At 42.1% G+C, this 21634-nt stretch overlaps 2 protein-coding genes across 3 annotated transcripts in view; both read right to left on the bottom strand.

Annotated features, from left to right (window-relative positions):
* Window positions 1-354: 354 nt before the first annotated feature.
* Window positions 355-11235, bottom strand: rpl32 (ribosomal protein L32). Of its 2 annotated transcripts, none has more exons than XM_069936907.1 (4): window positions 11155-11235; window positions 8989-9089; window positions 6108-6289; window positions 355-530 (listed from the first exon to the last, which is right to left on the bottom strand). In XM_069936907.1, exons 2-4 carry the CDS (start codon window positions 9082-9084, stop codon window positions 401-403), a joined length of 408 nt encoding a protein of 135 aa, XP_069793008.1. In that variant the 5' UTR covers window positions 9085-9089; window positions 11155-11235; the 3' UTR covers window positions 355-400. The 2 variants fall into 2 exon arrangements, with proteins under 2 accessions (XP_069793008.1, XP_069793007.1); XM_069936906.1 differs by lacking the exon at window positions 11155-11235 and adding an exon at window positions 11022-11138.
* Window positions 11236-12276: 1041 nt separating this feature from the next.
* The window catches only part of LOC138765277 (protein ABHD14A-like), a 34959-nt gene continuing 25601 nt past the window's right edge, over window positions 12277-21634 (bottom strand). Inside the window, exons 6-7 of the mRNA XM_069942327.1 lie at window positions 19522-19757; window positions 12277-12620 (exon numbers count right to left, since the gene is read on the bottom strand). Coding sequence (XP_069798428.1) covers window positions 12438-12620; window positions 19522-19757 — 419 coding nt within the window. The 3' untranslated portion in view covers window positions 12277-12437. The remainder of the gene's footprint in view (window positions 12621-19521; window positions 19758-21634) is intronic.

Raw genomic sequence — 21634 nt, 5'->3', positions numbered from 1 at the left:
TTGTCACGATCGGCAAACTGGAATGGATCCATGTCACCACTCAGACAGGAGAAGATTTAGATAATAAAGAACATTCGAAAGATGTGAGAAAAATAGAGGGTTATAGGTGTGATGAAGGGAACTGTTAGATTGATTGTGGGAAAAGGGCTTGAAATGCTCTTATAACCCTATAAAAGCATCACTCTCTTGGACAATCTGTTAAACCCAAACCCGGCTAGGAGAAATACAAACCACAAGGTCAATGAAATAACCAGAGCTAACTTTTCTTCAAGCCCACCCTATTTGGGCCACCCAGTTGATGCATTTCAGGATGTTTCTGGATAGACTGCACTGTAGAAAAAGGACAACACGCAGTTTAGCATTTTAAACTTTTATTGAAGAGCGGATCAACTGCACGAGACTATTCATTCTCTTCACTGCGTAACCTGGCGTTGGGGTTGGTGATCTTCACTGCAAGCTGGGCTGCTCTCTCCACAATCGTCTTGCGGTTTTTGGAGGAGACATTGTGAGCAATCTCAGCACAATACGTCCTGTAAAAAGAATAAACGAGTTCAAGATCTCTACGATAACCACCACATTGAGGGTGCCCTATCTGGTAAGCAATCCCCACACAGGACGTCGGTGCAAGAATCATGCAGGATTTAATTGCTGGACTCCAGGGAGAGGCATCAACAGAGATTGTTCCACAGCAAATCCATTAATGCCATGGTGCTCATGATTCCAGAGACAGGTCAAAGTACAAAAAATGCAATGGATTGGGGGGGGGGGGGGAAGACGAGAGGAATTCCTCCAGTTTGCATGTTTGAACAACATTGTGAATCTGTAAACATATTTGAGGAAAAGGAATCTGAAAGGCAGCAAGGGCAGTAACAAGAGAAAAAGTCATCAAGTTGGGGTGGTGTGGACACAGGGATTGTTTCCTGAGACAGAAGCAAATGTAGGTCACATACACCACTAGAATGGAAGGCCAGAACCTTTACAGCACACTAGAACACCAATGGCCATAGACTATTCCTGACCGCAGATGGAATTTAATTTGTGAGGTATTGCACTTTGGGAGGTCAAATGCAAGGGGAATGTATAGTTATGGCAGGGCTTTTGATCTGGGTCCAGGTACACAGCTCATTGAAAGTAGATGCACAAGCAGATCAGATCGTAAAGAAGGTGCCTGGGATGCTTGGCTTCATTAGGCGGGGTATTGAGTATAAAAGCAAAGAGGTCACACTGCAGTGATATAAAACTTTTGGTTATAACTTGGAACTTAAAACACTTGCGATACTGTGTGCAATCGAGTCACCTAATTACAGGAAGGATATGGAGGCTGACATGAGTTCTGGGGAGAGGTTGGACAAACGGGTTGCTTTTTCTGGAGCATCAGAGGCTGAGGGGAGACTTGATAAAATCATGAGAGGCATTGATGAGGGGGACAGTCAGAATCTTTCTCCAGGGTAAAAATGTCATACACTGACAGCATGTATTAAAGATGGATGTGGGGAGTTTAAGGAAGATATGCAGGACAAGGTTTTCTTTATATACAGTCTATGATGAGCTAACAGGGGTAGTGGTGAAGGCAGATATGTTGGTAACGTTTAAGAGGATTCTACATAGCCAAGTGAATATGCAGGGGATGGAGAAATGTGGACCATGTCCAGTTTGCAGAGATTTAGTTTGATTTGGGCATCATGTTCATTGGGGATCGAAGGTCCTGTTCCTGTGCTATACTCTTTTATATTCCAAAGGGGGGGCTGCAGAGATATGCGACTGTTAGTTATATTTTGTGTACACAGAATGGTAGCCTGTGGGAATGGAAATGATTCAGTCATGACTGATAAGGCTAAAGACGAGCACCTTCAGCATTAATAAGAATAATCAAGAAAACTAAAGGCCAGTCTGATGTCAGTAGTGGATAAGTTATTGGACAGTATCCTGAGACCAGATATACAATTATTTTGATAGACAGGGATTGATTAGGGCAGTGGTTCTCAACCTTTTTCTTTCCACTCACATGCCACTTTAAGTAATCCCTATGCCAGATGCTCTGTGATTAGTAAAGGATTGCTTAAGGTGGTATGTGAGTGGAAAGAAAAAGTTTGAAAACCACTGTTTTAATCGTACCTAATGGACTCGTTATGTGCATGATTTCATAACTCCAAAGGAAATGGGCCAATGACAATTTTTCTCCAGCAAAATATTTCAGTAACAATTGGGTCTAGTGCAGTGATTCTCAACCTTCCCTTCCCACTCACATCCCACCTTAAGCAATCCCTTACTAATCGCACAGCACCGATGGCATAGGAATGACTTAAAGTGGGATGTGTGTGGAAAGAAAAAGGTTGAGAACTACCGATTGACATGAACGTTTGTGGGGCAGCCTGGTTAGTGCTGTCTATAAGGAGCTGTGTGGGTTTCCTCTGGGTGCTCCAGTTTTGATTGGTCACATGGGTGTATTTGGGTGACATGTGCTCATGGGCCATCAGAGTCTGTTACTGTGTGGGATCTCTAAATTAAATTAAACATCTCCGTGGTAGGCTGCTCTAGTTGGTCAGATGACATGGGAACCAGAGGATGCTAGCTAATCAGATGCCAAACTGCTTTGACATTAGAATCAGATGATTGTTGATCAGATTGGAGGTCAACATCCAGTGGTGTGAGCCAGGAATCAGTGCTGGTCCCACTATCTTTTGTCATCTCTAACAACTTGGAAGAGAGTGCAGGGAACACAATTAGTAAAGTTTATGAGGACACCAACATGGGTGACATAGTGGACATTGAAGAGGGTTGTTAAGATACAAGAAGATCTAGAACTGGGAAAGTCGGCCTAAGAATGGCAGGTGGGATTTAACTCAGACAAGAATGAGGTGTTGCACCATGGGAAGTTAAATCAGACAGAACTTACACAATAAATTTCTGGGTCCTGGAATTTTGTAAAACAGCAAAGCCCAGCAGGTCACAACACCATCCATTTGAAGTAAAAGGTAGCTGATGTTTCGGGCCTGAACCCTTCGCAGGATTGATGAAAATCAAGCAAAAACCTGAACAAGGCGGTGGACAGAAGGGGAAGGAGCATAGGCTAACAGGCAAGTGGTTCTTGGTGGATACAGGTGAGGGAGTGGGGTTGAACAGCAAGCTGAGAAGTGATGGGGAGGAGGGCAGAGGGTTATGGTAGCTCTCTGATCTGGAGGAAAGGAGATGGAAGTCGATATTTATTTATAGGCCCCACCCCTACAGACCGGCAGGTATGTGGAAGGAGCTGCCAGAGGAATTAAAGGGGGGGGGGCGCGTACAATTGTGATGGCAGGGAGATACCTGGATGGGGAAAGTTTAGAGGGATGTTGGTGAAACATAGGACTAGCTTAGTTAGCACCTTGGAGTGAAGGGGCATTGTCACCATGAAGCCAAGCCCCAACCTGAGGAGCAGCACTGCATTTCTCACCCAGGTAATCAACAACCTAAACTTAGAACTCTCTACTTGAGGCCATGCATGCCCTCTAAGGCCCTTTTCCTCTCTTCGTCATCCATACTTCCCTCAGCCCTGTAAGCCACTCCTCCCACTGGTTCCCCCATATCTGGACCCCACCCTCTCCTTTGTTAGGTTCCACTCTCTGCCTGCCTGATCGATGGGATTCCATCATCTGCAGCCCTCTGTTCTCGTCATCTCCCAGGGTCAATGTTATCCCCACTCTTCATCCCCCACCCCAACCTCCATCTGCCCATCAACCTGGATCCATCTAATCACCTTGCGCCCCTCCATCTCTGAAGACCAGGAAATACCCTCTCCCCATGTCACTTTCTCTTCTGCCGCCCCACCCATATCTATCTCTGATTGTGCTCCCTGCCCCTCCTCCCCATACCCACTGTTTTATTCAAATGCCTGTCTGCTTTATGCTTATATCTGACAATGAGCCCAGGTCTAAAATGTTCGATACCCTTTACTTCCTGTTCCTGCTGCAGCATCTGGATTTCCTGCCACACTCAGTAAAGTTCGCAACCAGATATAGCAACTATCACCTTCCCTCCAAAGATGCTGCCCAACTCGCGGAGCTTTTCTGGCAAATATTTATGCAGAAAAAGTCTATCCTCGTATCTCTTCAGATTTACAAAGACACAACTCCTGCTTCAGAAGGAAGGAGGCCAGAGCATCTGCTGAGAAACTGCACACCTCAAGTACCTTTCCCTCAACACATCTTCAGATACCACTTCACCTGCTAACTATTTTCAGCATTCTCTGCATCCAGGAGAACAATGAGCTTCAAATCACAATATTTGAATGAGCACCAAAGGAGCACAGGAACATTCTGAGTTAAATTCACTGAAGGAGATAGAGCTTCAATGGAAATAGATCAGCACTGGATAGAGTGGAAGATCCAGCTATTCCTCCATTAACAAATGTTCATCAGGATGCCATTAGTTCAGGGGTGCACACTTTTGATTTACAATGGAATGAGTAGTACATTACTATCCTTCCAGGGGAATATTCAGTACCAAACTATAATGTATTCCTCCTCACCTCTTTCATTAATAAACTTCACAGGAATGCATTCTTATTTAAACCAAGTACCAGAGTGGGCAGTGCTACTGCCTTACAGTGCCAGATGCCCAGGTTCAATCCTGACCTTGGAAATTGTCTGTTGAGTTTCCACATTCCTGTAGCCATGCGAGAACTCCTATTTCCTCCACACCCCAACATCTGGGGTTGGTGGGGTAATGGCCACTGTTAGTTAGAGGCATAGAACACTGCAGCATAGAATCAGGCCCTTTGGCCCATGTAGTTCACACTGAATTATTTATTCTGCTCTGTTCCAGCATTATGAACTTGGTTCTTTGCCCTCTATTCGCCCCCTTTGATATCCTTCCTGTAGGTAGATGAACAAACTGCACACAATAATCCAAATTTGGCCTCAACAACTTCACCATAATATTCTATACTCAATTCTTTGATTTTTAAGCCAAAAGATCTCTTTACCTCCCCATTTACCCATGACACTGCTTCAGGAGATTATCTACCTGTAATCCCAAATCCCTCTGTGGATACGCATTCCTCAGTGCCCAAATGTTTACTGGTTGGTCCTCCTAAGTGAATACCTCACACTTGTCCACATTAAATTCCATACGCTATTTTGCAGCCATGTTTCCAGCTGGTCCAGATCTCCTCACTATCCACTACACATCTGTCTTTGTGTCATCTACAAATTTGCTGATCCAATTGACATTGTCATCCAGATCGCTGAGATAGATGGCAAACAACAATGGACCCAGCACCAATTCCCGAAGAACACCATTAGTCAAAGACCTCCAGTCACAGAGGCAATCATCCACTACTGTTGTTTGGTATAAAGCCAATATATAATTCAATTTACTGCCTTATCCTGAATACCAAGCGAATGAACCTTTCTGACTAACCTCCGATGTGGGACTTTGTCACAGGCCTTATTAAAGTCCATGCAGAAGACATCGACAACTTTTCCATCACCAACTTTCCTGGCAGCCTCCTTGAAAACATGCACCAAGCATGTTGAATGATCCTAATCAGCCCTTGTCAATACATGTATATTTGATCTCTTATACCTTCCAATAACTCGCTTACTACTGACATAATTTCCTGCATTATTCCTAGTCTTTCTTAAACAACATAACACTATTTTCTCCTCCCTCCAAATCTTCTAGTACCTCATCCTTGGATGAGAATGTTCTAAATATCTATGCTAGGCCCCTACAATTTCTACACTAGCCGCCCCCCCCCCCCCCCCAAAGGAATATCTTGTTAAGCCCTGGGGATTTATTCATTTTTATTTGACTCAAGGCAGCAAACATCACTTCCCCTGTGATCTCTATAAGGCCCATGACTTCACTGCTGTTTTGCATGGCTTCTATTGGTCTATAGAAATGCAAAAAAACCTATTTAAGATCTCACCCATCTCTCTTGGCTCCATACCTAGCTGACCTCTTGCTCTAAATATTTGCCCCACTGTATAGATAGAACTGATGCAAATCCAGACAGATTTGAACCTGCACACCAGAATGGCCAGAGGATAATCACAACTATTAAATGGCCTTGAAAGACTAACTGGAACAACTGTCAATATGAGCTCACTACAGAAAAAACGTACTTGTTGCTCATCATGAGAACCTCGAGCTCCTTCACGTTGTGAACCAGGAACTTCTTGAATCCTGAGGGCAACATGTGCTTGGTCTTCTTGTTGCTGCCATAACCCACGTTTGGCATGAGAATCTGACCCTTGAACCTCCTGCGCACTCGGTTGTCAATACCTCTTGGCTTCCGCCAGTTACGCTGTGGAAGGAAGAAATAATGTCCAATTACAAGCCTGTGCAACCACATACTCGCTGCAAGGTCACATTTCTCAAACGGAAGGATACAATAATAACCCCTATCCTCCAACTCCCCAACCCCAGCCAAATGTCTGAAAAATTCCGAAGTCAGTCCAACTCTCAACAAGAAACATTTAACCAAGCACAGGTGTACTACCCTTTGAGGGACTGCAGCAAAGATTCATCAAGACCACAAGACAAAGGAGCAGAATTAAGCCATTCAAATCACCCACTCCCATTCGTCTTTCAAACCACTCAGCCCTGTTTCCCTTGACCCCCGAAGCCCTTACTAATCAAAGACATAGAAACCCCTGCTTTAAATATACCTCGTGCTTTGCCCCCAGCTGTTTGTGCCAATGGATTCCAGATTCACCAGACTACGGCTGAAGATTTTTATCATCTCAGTTCTAAAGGGACATCCTTTCATTTGGAGGCTCCAGACTCTCCCACCAGTGAATATCCACTCTATCCAAGCCTTTCAGTATTTGAAAGGTTTTATTCAAGCCCCCAACATCCAAAACTCAAGCAAGAACAGTTCCAGAGCCTTCAAACACACGTTTACCTTCTGGATCCTCTCTAATGTCAGCACATCCTTCTTCAGATATGGGACCCAAATACTCAGGCAGGCAACGCAGAAGCCTGTAGACCAACATTTCTATGTTCTAGAAACATTTATTTTCAACAGCTTGAACCTCCCCTTGTTACACAAATCACGCACAGCTCTGGCACCACAAAAGGACCGTCTGCACTTTTGCACACCACTTTTTATGCACTAGGATTACTATGAATATTTATAGATTTCATTTTAAATTCAATTAAGTAAACTTTTTCATCTAGTTCCCGCCCTCCCCCCCCCAAGAACCTGTTCAGCTACAGCAAATGAGGAATCTTGACGCATATGCAAGTGGTACAATATTCATTATTGAAATTTCTCACAGTATTCCAAATGTGGTCTGACCAATGCCTTATAAAGCCTCAGCATTGCATTATTGAATTTATATTCTAGTTCCTTTGAAATGAATGCTAATATTGCATTTGCCCTCCTTATTACCAACTCAACCTGCAAGCGAACCTTTCAAAAATCCTGCACCAGGACTCCCAAGATTCTTTGGGCATCCTCTTTCTGAATTCTCTCCCCATTTAGAAAATAGCACATGTCTTTATTTCTTCTACCAAAGTCCTTGACCATACACTTCCCAAGGTGTATTTCATCTGCGTCTTCTTTACCCATTCTCCCAACCTGTCCAAGTCCCTCTGCAGACTCCCTGCCCTGCACCTCTACCTATCTTCACATCATTCGCAGGCCTGGTCACAATGCCATCAACTCCCGTATCCATATCATTTACGTAAAACTGATGTAGTAGTAGACTGAACATCGACCCCCCCCCAGAATACTGCTGGTCATCAGCAGACAGTCAGAAAAGGCCCCCTTCATGCCTTCTACCAGTCAGCCAAGCTTTTATCCATGCTGGTACCTATCTCATTACACCATGGGGTCCCAATATTTGTAGCCTTATCAAAGGCCTTCTGAAAATTCCAGTAAACAAAATCCACTGACTCTGTCTGTCCTGCTCATTACTTACTCAAAGAACTCCTAAGATTTGTCAGGCCAGATCTTCCCTGAAGGAAATCATGTTGACTATATTATCTTACATTTTTAAGTTGCTGATACCTCATCCTTAACAATGGACTCTGAAATGCTGACAACCACTGAAGTCAGGTCAACTGGCCTATAATTTCTTTTTTACCTCTCCCCCTTCTTAATAATTGGAATTTTGCAATTTTCCATCCTCTGGAACCATTCCTTAGTGATTCTTGATCACTGCTGGTGCATTCTCAATCTCTTCAACAACCTTTTCCCAGAACCTTAGGGTGTTTTCCATCAGGTTCACAAAATGTATCCACCTTCGCAATTGTGACTACACTCAATCCTGCCCCAACTCTCGAATTCCTTCATTGCACTGATTCCTGGGATGCTAGGTGAAGCGCATGAATGAAAAAAAATGATGTATATATAAGTACAATGTACAGATGCCATGAGTCTCACCTGCTGCAGTTTCCCAGTTACACAGAAAACAAAATCAATTTCAGAACACACAAGATGCCATGAAGAAAAAAGCAAATATAAAAGGAAGAGAGAATTAAATAAATAGTTGGTCAGTCGTGAAAAAATGCGTTGTCAGCAGTGCAGCCAGATCTTTGGTGGTCTTGAAGTAGCGTCTGATCAGGATTAGTGTTAACAGGGATATTTACGAATCTGATAGCTGTTGCAAAAAAAAAGTTCTTCAACCTAGATGTGCTGAATGTCAAATTTCTGCACCTTCTGCCTCAAGGGAGCAGCCAGAAAAGGTCATGACTAGGCACTTTATCAGGTTGATGATAAAAGACTGGGGCTGCGTTCTTCAAAATCTAGGGGGGGGGGGGACCTTATCAACATTTACAGTTTCTGCAGGTTTGATGCAGGGATGTCTCCCTGACTGACAAGTTTGGGGTCAGGGCAAGAGGCAGATCATTCTCATAGAGGGTGAATTCTCTTCCAAGGAGGTTCAGGCATCGATCTTACTAAAGCAATCAAACTTCCCTGTGCTAAACAGTACTATGCAAAGTAGTTCTCAAGATGGATGAGTCAAACGAGCTACTTTTTAATCTCTAAAACCTTACCGCAATTTTTACATAGCGATCTGATTGATGCCGGATGAACTTCTTCCGACGTTTCTTCACAATCTTAGGTTTAGTAAGTGGCCTTAGAACAACCATGGTACCTAAGAGATAAAAAGACAAGCTTAACAAATCATCTGACAGCTTCACAATGACAAACATATAGATCATTACACACAACAAATAGAGACTTAATAGATGTATCCTCGAGGTTCAGATGCAACTTTGCAATGTGTTCAGGAATTTGACAGCAAATATCACAATGGCTGGTGTAAAGCATAAAAAAATTCCCGACTGCATACTTGGTGGCTAAGCACATCCTGAGGATGCCTCTTTGGAATAAATTGCTGCATTTACCCTCAAAAATATTCCCCGTCACATTTTAGTTATTGTTATGACATAGGTGGCCAACTAGCTGGGATGTTCATGGACATTTTCAACCCCTCATTGCTGCAGACAGAGGTTCCCACCTGTTTCAAAAGGACATCAACCATCCCAGTACCCAAAAAGAGTAGCGTGAGCTACCTCAATGACTACTGCCCAATAACACTAACTTTTAGTGATTAAATTCTTTAAGAGGCTGGTCATGGCCAGAATTAACACGCACCTAAGCAAAGATCTGGACCCAATGCAATTTGCCTATCGTCGCAATAACTCGGCAGTAGATGCAGTATCGCTGGCTCTCCACTCAGTTCTGGATCACCTCAGAAAACAGCAATTAATGCAAACGGATGCTTTTCATCGACTACAGTTCAGCATTCATTACCATTATTCCCTCAGTGCTGGTTAAGAAGCTACAAAGTCTAGGCTCTGTACCCACCTCTGCAACTGGGTCTTTGATTTTCTAATCGGTAGACCACAGTCAGTATGAATTGGAAATGTCTCCTCCTCACTGATTATCAATATAGGCGCACCCCAAGGATGCATTCTTAGCCCACTGCTCTACTCATACATCCATGACTGTGTGGCCAGGCACAAGTTTGCCGAATCACAAACAGCAATGAAGAAGCGTACAGGAGGGAGATAGATCAGCTCATTGAATGGTGTAACAACAACCTTGCGCTCAACATCATCAAAACCAAGATGATGATTATGGACTTCAGAAGGAAGCGAGGGGAACATGATTCAGTCCTCATTGAGTAGTGGAGAGTCAAAGACTTCAAATTCTTGGGTGTCAACATCTCCGAGGATCTGTCCTGGAGCCTCCATCCTTATAGACCCCCACCACCCAGACCATACCCTCTTCGTTTGGCTACAATCAGGAAAAAGGTACAGGAGCCTAAAGACCAGCATTCAACGGGACAAGGACAGCTTCTTCCCTGCTGCCATCAGATTACCGAATAATCGATGAACCTTACATTTTGTGCACTACTATTTTTATTTCTTTTTAAATACTAATGTCGTAAGATGGTTGTAATATGAATTTTTGCACGATGCTACTGCAAAACACCACATTTCACATGACTTGCAGATTACAGTAAATTCTGATTCTGTTTAACTTAGCTGCAAATTGAAAACCATTCACCTAGTTACTCCACATTCAAGGTCACGATAAGCCACCTCAAAGCCCAGCGAATACATTCTCAGTATCCTTTATATCTTAATACACGACCATAACCAATTGGTCTTCAAAATGTTGTTCTAATCCTCATCGGTTCCCCCTCACTATATTGGAGATGTTCCTTCTAGTTCGCTCACTGAGAGTTACAGGATCACGGTATTAGGGTGGAAGCCCGTGATTCTCGCCAGGGAGGATCACTTCAGGTGAAAGAACACATTCTGCTGGAAGAACCCAGTGCGAGTTGCCCCAGCAGGTTGAGTGTTGTTGCCCAAGGAACTGCAGCTGCTCCCGTCTTCACTTCATTTGGTTGCTCGAATACGGACACACAGCAGCCAGAGACGGAACCCCCGCGGACGGCCATCCCCGTTGCCCGCACGAACAGTGGACCCCCTTGCCGAGCCCACCCGCCAAGCCCAGACGGAGGCCGAAGGCCGAGGGCCGCGCTCCGTCAGCCCTCCCACCCGCGCCTCCTCACCCCGCCGCGATGCAGCGCGGCGAACACAGTGTCACGCTGGAGCCGATGGCCTCGCCGTGGGGGAGGATGGCGGCGGATGGAACCCGGAATGGGGGATGATGGCGGCGAGAGTTCCAACGACACGAGAACTCACCAGCCGTCAATGGAAAAGGGGCGCGCGTGGTCTGCCGGGAACTATAAGAGGGCAACTGGCAGACGGAAGCGCTACGTCATGTCCGGTGTCATGGAAGGTGATCCAGGGAACAGCAACCTGTTGCCACTGCTATCGAGTTTTATCTCCAACGCCCGCGGCGGAGGAACTGCCTCTGGTTGGGAGACGGGCGGTAGTTGCACCCGCTTTACCCCAGTTAATAGTAAACGAAAAGTTTGCAGATAATCAGATTGTAGTTTACACAAAATACTGGAGAAACTCAGCACGACCCGCAGTGTTCTTTATGAAGCAAAGGTAAACTGGACTTCTCATCGACTTCTTCAGTTTCCGTTAGGCCACTCCCGTCCAGATCTACCAGCTCTCCACCCATATTACTTCTCAGCCTTTTTGTCGTGTTCCCCTGCTCATATCCACCTGTGATATTTTGCCTGTGCACCTCCTCTTATCCAACCATTTTATTCAGGTTCCTGCCTGCTTTTCCACATGCCTTGATGAAGGGCTCAAGCCCAAAACGTTGGTTATGTACCTTTATCTTTGCTACATAAAAAATGCTGCATGACATGCTGAGTTTCTCCAGTATTTTGGTGTGAATTTATTCCAGTTAATGTTGGAGCCGCTGCGATAGGCCAGGGCCCTGTGACAGGCTTGAGGTCAAGTCTGGCCTGAAGACTGGGGTCCCGTGACGGCTTTGGAGTTGAGACTAGATCTCTGTAACAAGCCTGGTGCATATTCAATGATGGAAGTGTTTAGACCAATAGCAATGGCATTTGAACTTTGAACCCAGTTTCCTCACTCCCCATAAACTCAACTGGTCTATTGGCTGGGCTTCTTTGAAACATTCCTGGTTCTATTTTCAATGTTCCTTTTAACTCATTAGGATCTTACTTCTCCCATTCTGCAAATTAATGGGATTGCAGGACATTTAATAAAATGTATTGGAGTATATTAAAAAAATAATTCTAGGGGCTGAAATGTCCAGAGTATACCAGATTAACAGAGGTTTACTTTGTGCATTTACCATTCTGTTTATAAACTTGACATTTTGTTTCTGAATTCTAATTTCAATCAAGTTTTCAATGTAATTAATATTTGTTGACACTCCTGTTGACACCAATATTTTTTATAAGAGTAAACAATAATTTTCTTTAAAATGTGCAGAGTTCCCCGATCGAGTGGAAGAGATTGATACATTCAGCTGCTGAGAGAGCTGGTTTAGTTTCGGTCTTGATTGTTTGATTGATCAGGATGTGCACAGTAACATGCATTCAGTGAAGTTGAGTTAGAAAGTCCAGCAAAGCATCGTGAAACTTGTGTGGCTCATCCAGATAGCACGCATGATGGGCTGCCGGTATTTTGAAGATGCTGTGATGTGGAAGATGTCTTAAATTCTTCAGGGACTGTGCACCCAGATTTGTGTCTTGTTCTCCAAATACAATGAGTGTTGGGGTCTGTGAAGGGAAGCACAGGTTTAGATGAGAACATTGTCATGAAACACACAGCAAAAACAATGCACAAGAGTCACGCAGCATCTATGGAAAGCAACAGGCAGCTGATGTACCAGGCCTAAGCCCGAATAAGATGTTGGAAGAGGTGAGGCCGGTGAGAGAAAGAAAGGAGCTGGGAGTTGATAGAGGGAGGGAGATGAGAAAGATGATCTCTGAGAGGAGGAAGGGATTACCCGTGTAATTGGATCCAAGATTTCTCACCTCCAGACCCCAATCAATGTAGATTGGCAAGAACATCTCTACAATCTCCATGAACACTGGAGCTCCCTATTCTACCTGCTTACCACCTATGACTGCACGGTATTTACAACAGCATTCACACATTTGCTGATGATACCACAGAAGTGGGTGATATAAAAAGGGCCGATGAGTCAGCATATTGAAGCATACAGGAGATTGAAACCTGGCTGAATGGTGAACTAACAAAAACCCCACTTAATGTCACCAAACCCAAGGAGCTGATTATAGACTTTAGGAAAGTAAAACCAGGCGTATACAATCCCATCATCATTTGGAGATTACAGGTGGAGAAGGTGAGCAAATTTAAATCTCAACCTTTCCTGGACCCAATAAGTCATTGAGAAGAAACCATGTCGGCACCTCTATTTCTTCAGGAGTTTGGGGAGATTTGGTCTGACGTCGGAAACCTTGGCAAACTTCTATGGATGGTTAGTGAAAAATGTGTATACCAGCTGCACCATGGCTTGATATGGGGACCCTGAAAGCCCTAGAAAAGGTGGATATGGCTCAGTACATTCTCCCTACCACTGAAAAAACCTACATGGAATGCTGCTATCAGAGCGCAGCAGCAATCATAAAAAATCAACACCAACCGTATATGCTGTTCTTGCTGCTGCTGCCATCAAGAAAGAGCTAATGGTGCTGCAAGACTCATACCACCAGGTTCAGGTAGTAGTGGATTAACTATTACCTGGGCCCTAGGTTGAGCTTTATTAAGGGCCTCCTGACCTTGCCCCCCCACCCCTCCCCCACTCCCCATGGCTCCCACCCTTGGCCTGATGCTGTGAATGTGGTAAAATGCAGAAATGCTGGAGGAACTCAACTGGTCTCATAGCGTCCACAGGAGGTAAAGGTACTTTGAAGAAGGGCTCAGGCTTGAAATGTTGGTAATACATATTTCCCTCTATGGATGCTGCGAGATCTGGTGAGTTCCTCCAGCACTGTGATTCTATAACTCAATTTACAAACGCGAGTTCAGCTTCTCCCTTTCATTTTGTTGAGATTTCATTCAAAACAATTTATATATTACATGGTTTCTCCAACTATTGCACGAATAATAACAGACCAAATATGCTGCAGCCAAGGAACAATTGAGGCTTTCGTTTATTAATAAAACTTGCTTATTCAAAATCACAGTACAACGATAATTTAAAACATAGACATATTAAAGTTCAAAAATCACCATTCACCTGTTGGGAGGAAATCAGTAGTGCATACAGACCATCGAACCGCGCAGCATAAAAACAGGGCCTTCACCACACATCTGTGCCGAACAGGATGTTCAAATCAAACTAAAGCTCCACTACTTGCACCTGATAGATGTCCCTCTACACCCTGCATATTCATGTGTCTATCCAGAAGCCTCTTAACCATCACAAATGTATGTTTCTACCACAACTCCTGGCAGCCCATTCCAAACACCTGCCATCTCTGCATAAAATATTTGCCCCACACATCTCCCTTAAACTTCCTCCCCCTCACCTTAAACACACATTCTCAAATATGTGACCACTTTACATTGGAGAAAAGATTCTGACCGTCCCCCTCAGTGCCTCTCAGGATTTTATCAACCTCTATCAGGTCTCCACCCAGCCTCCAATGCTCCAGAGAGAACAGCCCAAGTTTTTCTGTCCTCTTTTCATAGCTCATCCCCTCTGTTATATTCAGGTCCAGATTATTGTTTTTAATGTGTTTTTCCTTGTGGTTTTAGTTTCCTTTACACCCTCAATGTTGTTTAATCACTTGACGATTATCGCTGCAACATGAATAGAAGAGAAGATGCTCTCCCAAGGTGTTCACCACATCTTTCCTATGGCAATCTTTCCCCCTCTTGCTAAACAGTCCACTTAAATATTCAAATATTCTCCACCAAGTTCTAATACACTCACCACCTCATAAGAAATTGAAATTGGTGGTTAAAAACATAACACGCGCTGCTGGAGGAACTCAGTCGGTCAGGTAGCATCGGTGGAAGGATAGTTGACGTTTCAGGTTTGAAAGGGAGATAATGAGGATAAAGAGGTGAGGGGAAGGGATGGGGGAGGCAGAAGCTGGCAAGCGAGAGGTGGAACAGGGTGAAACAGAATTGATGGGCAGGTTAGGTTGGGGTGGGGAGAGAGGGAAGAGTGGAAATGTTGACAGTGATGAAGTGATTGTGGAGCTGGTAAGAAAGGAAGGTGATGAGTGGCACTGGATAATAGAAGGATAGTGGGTACATAGAACATTGCAGCATAGCCAGGCCCTTCCGCCTTCTTATGTTGTACTGACTTACCAAAACCCACTCCACAGCAATCAATTTTTTCCCTACTTCACACCCATAACAATTTTTATTATGTCCATGTGCTTGAGAGTCTTTTGAATGTTTCTATTGTACCAGCCTCCACCAGTATCTCCAGCAATGCATTCTAGGCACTCACCACTCTCTGTGTAAATAAACTTATTTCTGACGTTTCCCCTAAACTTCCCCCCACTCATCTTAAACAGATGTCCTCTGGTATTTGCAACTGTCGTCCCAGGAAAAGGTTGTTGGCTGTCCACTCTACCCAAGCCCCTGATAAACTTGTATAGAGTGCTCTTCACAATGATTGGGACAAAGACACTGTTTTTTCTCCTTTATTTGCCCATGTGCTCCACAGTTTTAAATTTGTAATCAAGAAATTCACATGATTAAAGAGCACATTCCAGGTTTTATGAAAAGGTATTTGTATACATTTTGGTTTGAGCATGTAGAAATTACAGCACTTTTAATACATAGTCCTCTTATTTCAGGGCATCATAATATTTGGCACAGCAATGGTATGTCTATTAATGTAATCATGTTTAGTACTTTGTTGCGTATCCCCAACATGCAATGATTGCTCGAAGTCTGTAATTCATAGACACCATCAGGCACTGAGTATCTTCTCTGGCGATGCTCTGCCAGGCCTCAACTGCAGCCATCGTCAGCTCCTGCTTGTTTTGGGGTCTTGTCCCCTTACGTTTTCACTTCAGCATATGGAAGGCATGTTCAATTGGATTTAGATCAGGTGACTGACTTGGCCATTCAAACATTTTCCAGTTTTTAGCTTGGGAAAAAAAACTCCATTGTTGCTTTAGCAGTACGTTTGGGATCATTGTTTTGCTGTAGGATGAAGCACTGTCTAATGAGTTTGGAGACATTTGCTTGAATTTGAGTAGATGAGAAGTTTCTATATACCTCTGAATTTATTTTGCAACTCAGTTTTCAGATTTATTGTCAGAGTACATACATGACATCACATACAGCCCTGAGATTCATTTTCCTGCGGATGCAGCAGATTACCATTAATTTATAGTGCAAACAAAAAACTATACCCAGAGTATGCATGTAAACAATAAAGAACTGTAAACATATAACAAATGTAAACAAACTTACTATGCAATGAAGAGAGAATAGAAAAGAAAATCGATAAAGTGCACAATTAAGAGTCCTTAAATAAGTTTCTGATTGAGTTTGTCATTGAGGAGTCTGATGGTGGAGGGATAGCAGCTGTTCCTGAACGTAGAGGTACAAGTCTTACTACATCCGAACACAAGAACCTAAGAAATAGAAGCAGAGTAGGCCATCTGGCCCATCAAGAAAATTCATCAGTCATCAGGAGTGGATGTCTTCCTTAGTCTACCAGTCCCTTTGGGATTACTGAGATCATTAATATGCTCTTTCTTCTCAATGATGTTCCAAACTGTTGATTTTGATAATCTTAAAGTTTGGGTGATGTCTCTTACTGTTTTATTCTTGTATTTTAGCCTCATAATGGCTTCTTTAACTTTCATTGGCACAACTATGGTCCTCGTGTTTAAAAATGGCAACTATAGACCCCAAAGTTGATCAAAATCTTAGAACCAAGCCTAGCTCTCTTATGCCTGAACCAATTAAGCAATTAAACAGTTATCACAAATAACGGTGAAGCCAAATGTCCCAAACATTATGGTGCCCTGAAAATGAGGGGACTATGTATAAAAAGTGCTGTAATTTCTACATGGTGAAACCAAAATGTATACAAATAACCTTGAATAAAATCTGGAATGTGCACTTTAATTACATGTGAATTGTTTGATTACAAATGTAAAACTGTGGAGCACAGGGGAAAATAAAAAGTCTTTGTCCCAAACATTATGGAGAGCACTGTGGCCACTTTCAATGCTCTCCTTTCACACTGAACCAGTTTAGATCAGAAACCTACATACGGGTACTGATTAAGTCACATCACAGCTGTGTAGACCAATAAACTTTAGATTCAAAGGTACAAGAAGCCACTGAAGTTCACAGAAAACAGGTGATTAAACAAAAATGAAAGCACATGTAAAGAAAGGTAAAACTACAAGGAAAAATAAGTCGGACAAACTTGGGTTGCTTTCTCTGAGGCTGAGGGGAGAACTGATCAAGGTTTATAAAATCATGCGAGGCATTGATAGGGTAGACAGTCAGAATCTATGTCCCCAGGGTAAAAGCATCACATGCTAGAGGACGTTCATTTAAGGAGAAGGGGAGGATGTTTAAGGGAGTTGTGCAGAGCAAGTATTTTACACAGAGGGTAATGGGTGCTTGGAATCAGCTGCCAGGCATAATGGTGGAAGCAGATACAATAATGGTGTTTAAGAATCTTCCAGACAGACACATGAACATGAAGGGAATGCGATAGAATAAAAATTTGTTACGAACTTATGATGTACCAATATTGAAACATTTAATGAATTTATGGACAAGTAAATTACATAAAATGGGATTGAAAAATAAGTGGTCGGGAAGATTACCATTATATAATAATCAACTTGTTCCTTTCACGGTATCTAATACTATTTTGAAACAATGGGAGGAGAAAGGAATACATAATTTATCTGACTGTTTTTTAGAAGGTAATTTTTGTTCTTTTGTAGAATTGCAAAAGAGATTTGATATAAGTGGTTATTCTATATTTGTGTATTATCAGTTAAGATCTTTTGTAAAACAGGTATGCGGTCGTCAAATGAATTTACTGTCTGAAACTGATTTTGAAAAATATGTGCTCCCATTTCCAAAAAAGGGTTATATATCAGGTTTGTATCGTATTTTGTTGGAAAGTGAAAGTAAAATAGATTGGGATAAAGATAAAATGAAATGGGAAAAAGATTTAAGTTTAACAATAACTGAAGAAGATTGGTCTGAAATTTGCCGTAATAGTGTTCGAAAATTGATTAATGCTAGATTGGCGATGATTAATTATAGTTTTATACATCAATTATATTTAACACCCGAAAAATTTTAAAAATTTGGTTTTAGTAAGTCAGATCTTTGTTTTCGTTGTGATCAGGTTTCTGGTACTTTTTTACATGCTGTTTGGTTGTGTGATCGGTTACAACAATTTTGGAAAGGTATTCAATCTGTATTTAATAATCTATATAATCTTCATATTGTATTAGACCCTGATATATTTTTATTAGGGAATATGCAACCGTTGATTGATTTAGAATTAGATAATTACCAGATCTCTTTTATCTACTTAGCGTTGGCAGTGGCCAAGAAATGTATAGCGATTACTTGGAAGAATAGAAATGTATTGTCTTGAGATAGGTGGTATTCAGAGATGAAGTTTTGTTTGGTTATGGAAAGAATATCTTTTTCTATACAAGATAAGATGTCTTTTTATGAGTTAAAGTGGACCCCATTTATTGATTATATACAATTTAAATAAGTTTGAATTAATCATTTTGTTTTCTTTAAAAAAAAACTTTTTTTTTATTATATATTTTTTCTATATATATGTTTTCTTTTTTTTTCTTTTTATTTTCTTTTTTCTTTTTGTTTTTTTAAAATTTTTAGTTGGTTTTTTTTCATTTAAGTTCTTTTTGTTTTTGTTTTTTCATATATATTCTTATATAATAAACTTTTTTTGGATTAATAATTAATACTTAATTAATTTTTTTTGTTTTTTTTATATATATCGATCTTTTTTTAAAGATATATATATATTTTTTTATTATACTAATAGTATTAATTCTTCACTCTTTATCGTGGGGAGGGGGGGGGTTTAGGGGTTAAAAATAGTTTTTTTTTAGTCTTAGTTTTTAGTTGTTAGGGGGAGATGCCGAGATTGGTATTTTATTAACTATGTTACTTTGTACTTGTATTACTTTATTTTGTATTTTTTCTGTACGTGAATTACTTACTTTCTTCATATGTTAAAATTAATAAATAAAGTTTCGAAAAAAAAGAACATGAAGGGAATGGAGAGATATCTATCAGGTGCAAGCAGTAGTTTTATTTTGATTTAGGCGTCATGTTTGGCACAGACACATGGACCAAAGAGCCTGTTCCTGTCTATTCTATCAAGACAACCTTAACCCCATGGACAGAGAGACACATCTCTTGAGGTAGTGATATGAACAGACTCATCTGTTATAACTGGAAATTATTTTCTAATTAAGAAGAGACCTTTTGAAACCTACAGATTCACAAAACAGGAACAAAACCAGCAAGTTATATGGATGAGATTTGGTGCCTGGGCTCTGAAGCCTGTGCTACCAGTTGTCAAGCCTCGGTTTGCTCACTGTTCAGTTCAAAAGAAGAGATGAGGAAGAGGTGGCAGCATGGGAAAGGAGGGTTTACCTGAACTTTCTGATACTGCTCAGCACGGTAGGCACTTGTCCCAACGGGAGCAATGGGGACAAAACCCTTCAGTCTCTGGTTGTGAAGCATCACAAATGGGATGGAGAAGCGACCACTCATTGATGGACTGATCAGCACTGGCCTTTGAATTCCCACAGCATCCAGGAAGGCTAACAGGAAGTCAGCCCGATCCTTGTCCGTCTTCCCAATCTCCATAGGCAGGGTATTTCCAAAACCTGTTAAACAAGCCACTGATGAGGCAACAGCAAAATATATTGTTTATAAGAGATACCAGGACAGGATGGTGTGGTTTAGACCATGCAATAATTTCCAAGAAACAGTGGGAGGTTGTTTAACACCTCAGGGCTGTGAAGATCTAGTTACGGATCCGGTCACTTCATCACTCCAAAGAGAAAAGACCCAGCTTGGTCAACCTTGCTTATAAGACACATTTTCCAATCCAGGCACCAATTCTCAAGATTATTACAGTACAACAGCAGGAGGCCATGAAGGTTCACAAGTTCAGGGCAGAAAACTAGTCGCCTGAGTAAGGTGCACTGGAGCAGCAGGCTGCCGATTGGAGGCATTAAGAGGGGGACAGAAAAAGACCTCTCAGCTACTTACATTGAAGCAGGAGGAGGTCAATGAGACCCTGTGACCTATAACACAGGGAGAAGGCAAGGATTATCACCACTTTGAATTGGGACACATGAACAGGAGACTAGCCCTTTCTGTGGAACCTCTCTTTCAAAGAGAGGTTTTAAATATTTCTGCCAGCGCTCCTGCAATTTTTGAACAAGTCTCCTGCAAAGTCTGAGGCAATATCTTTCAGGCCCTGGGGATTTATCCACTTATTTGCTCTAAGTCAACAAGCACCTCCTCCTCTTCAATATGTATAGGTTCTATGACCTCACTACTTGTCTCCTAACTTCCCTCGACTCTGTGCCAATTTCCTGATGCAAAAAAACCACCCTGATCTTCAAGTGGACCATTTTATCCCTTACTATCCTTTTGTTCTTAATATATCTGCAGAAACCCTAAAGATTTTCCTTCACATTGTCTGCCAAAGTAACCTCATGTCTTCTTTTAGCCTTCCTGATTTCTTTCTTCAGGTTTTTCTTGCATTTTTTTCATATTCCTCAAGTACCTCTGTGTTTTCTGTACTTGCTATATACCTCTTTGTTCTTCCTAACCAGATACACGATATGCCTGTTAACTTTGCCCTTAATCCTGACAGGAACATACAAACACTACTCTCAAAATTATACCTTTGAAGATCTTCCACTTACATCACACATTCCTGCCAGAAAATAACTTATCCCAATCTATGCATTCTAGGTCCTTCCTCAGCTCCTCAAAAATTGGCCTTCTCTAGTTTAGAATCTCAACCCGAGGACCAGACCTATCATTCTCCATAATTAACTTGAAACTAATGGCATTTATGATCATTAGACTCAATATGTTCCCCTACACATACTTCTGTCACCTGTCCTGTCTCGTCCCCTAATAGGAAATCCAGTATTGCACTCTCTATAGTTGGTACCTCTATTTATTGATTTAGAAAACTTTCCTGAACACATTTGACAAACTCCAAGCCATCCAGCCCTTTTACAGTTTGGGAAAATTAAATCTCCTAATATCACAACCTTATGTTTCCTGCAGCTGTCTGCTCTCTATAGATTTGCTCCTCCAATTTTCGTTGACTATTGGGCAGTTTATAGTACAACCCCATGAGTGTGGTCATGCCTTTCCTGGTCTTCAGCTTCCCCCATATAGCCTCAGTAGACGAGCCCTCTGGTCTGTCCTGCCTGAGCACTCCCCCTGCATTGTCTAAAGCAATGGAAACCCAGAATATTGAGCTGCCAGTCCTGTCCCTCCTGCAACCAAGTTTCACTAATGGCCATATGCCAATCCACGCTCTAAGCTCGTCCACCTTTCATAGAATTCTTGTAATTCTTGTATTGAAACGGATGCATCTGAAAACATTTCCACAACATACAACCCTTTGACTTCTAACATTATATGCAAATTTCACATCATCTTTTCCCTCCACCTCTACCCTATATGCTCTAGCACTGTAGTTCCCATCCCCCTGCAAATCTAGTTTAAACCC

The sequence above is a fragment of the Narcine bancroftii genome, chromosome 5 (genome assembly GCF_036971445.1).
Source record: "Narcine bancroftii isolate sNarBan1 chromosome 5, sNarBan1.hap1, whole genome shotgun sequence".
Classification (NCBI taxonomy): Eukaryota; Metazoa; Chordata; class Chondrichthyes; order Torpediniformes; family Narcinidae; genus Narcine; species Narcine bancroftii.
Note: the sequence above shows the minus strand (reverse complement) of the source record. Positions and strands in the feature narration are given on the sequence as shown.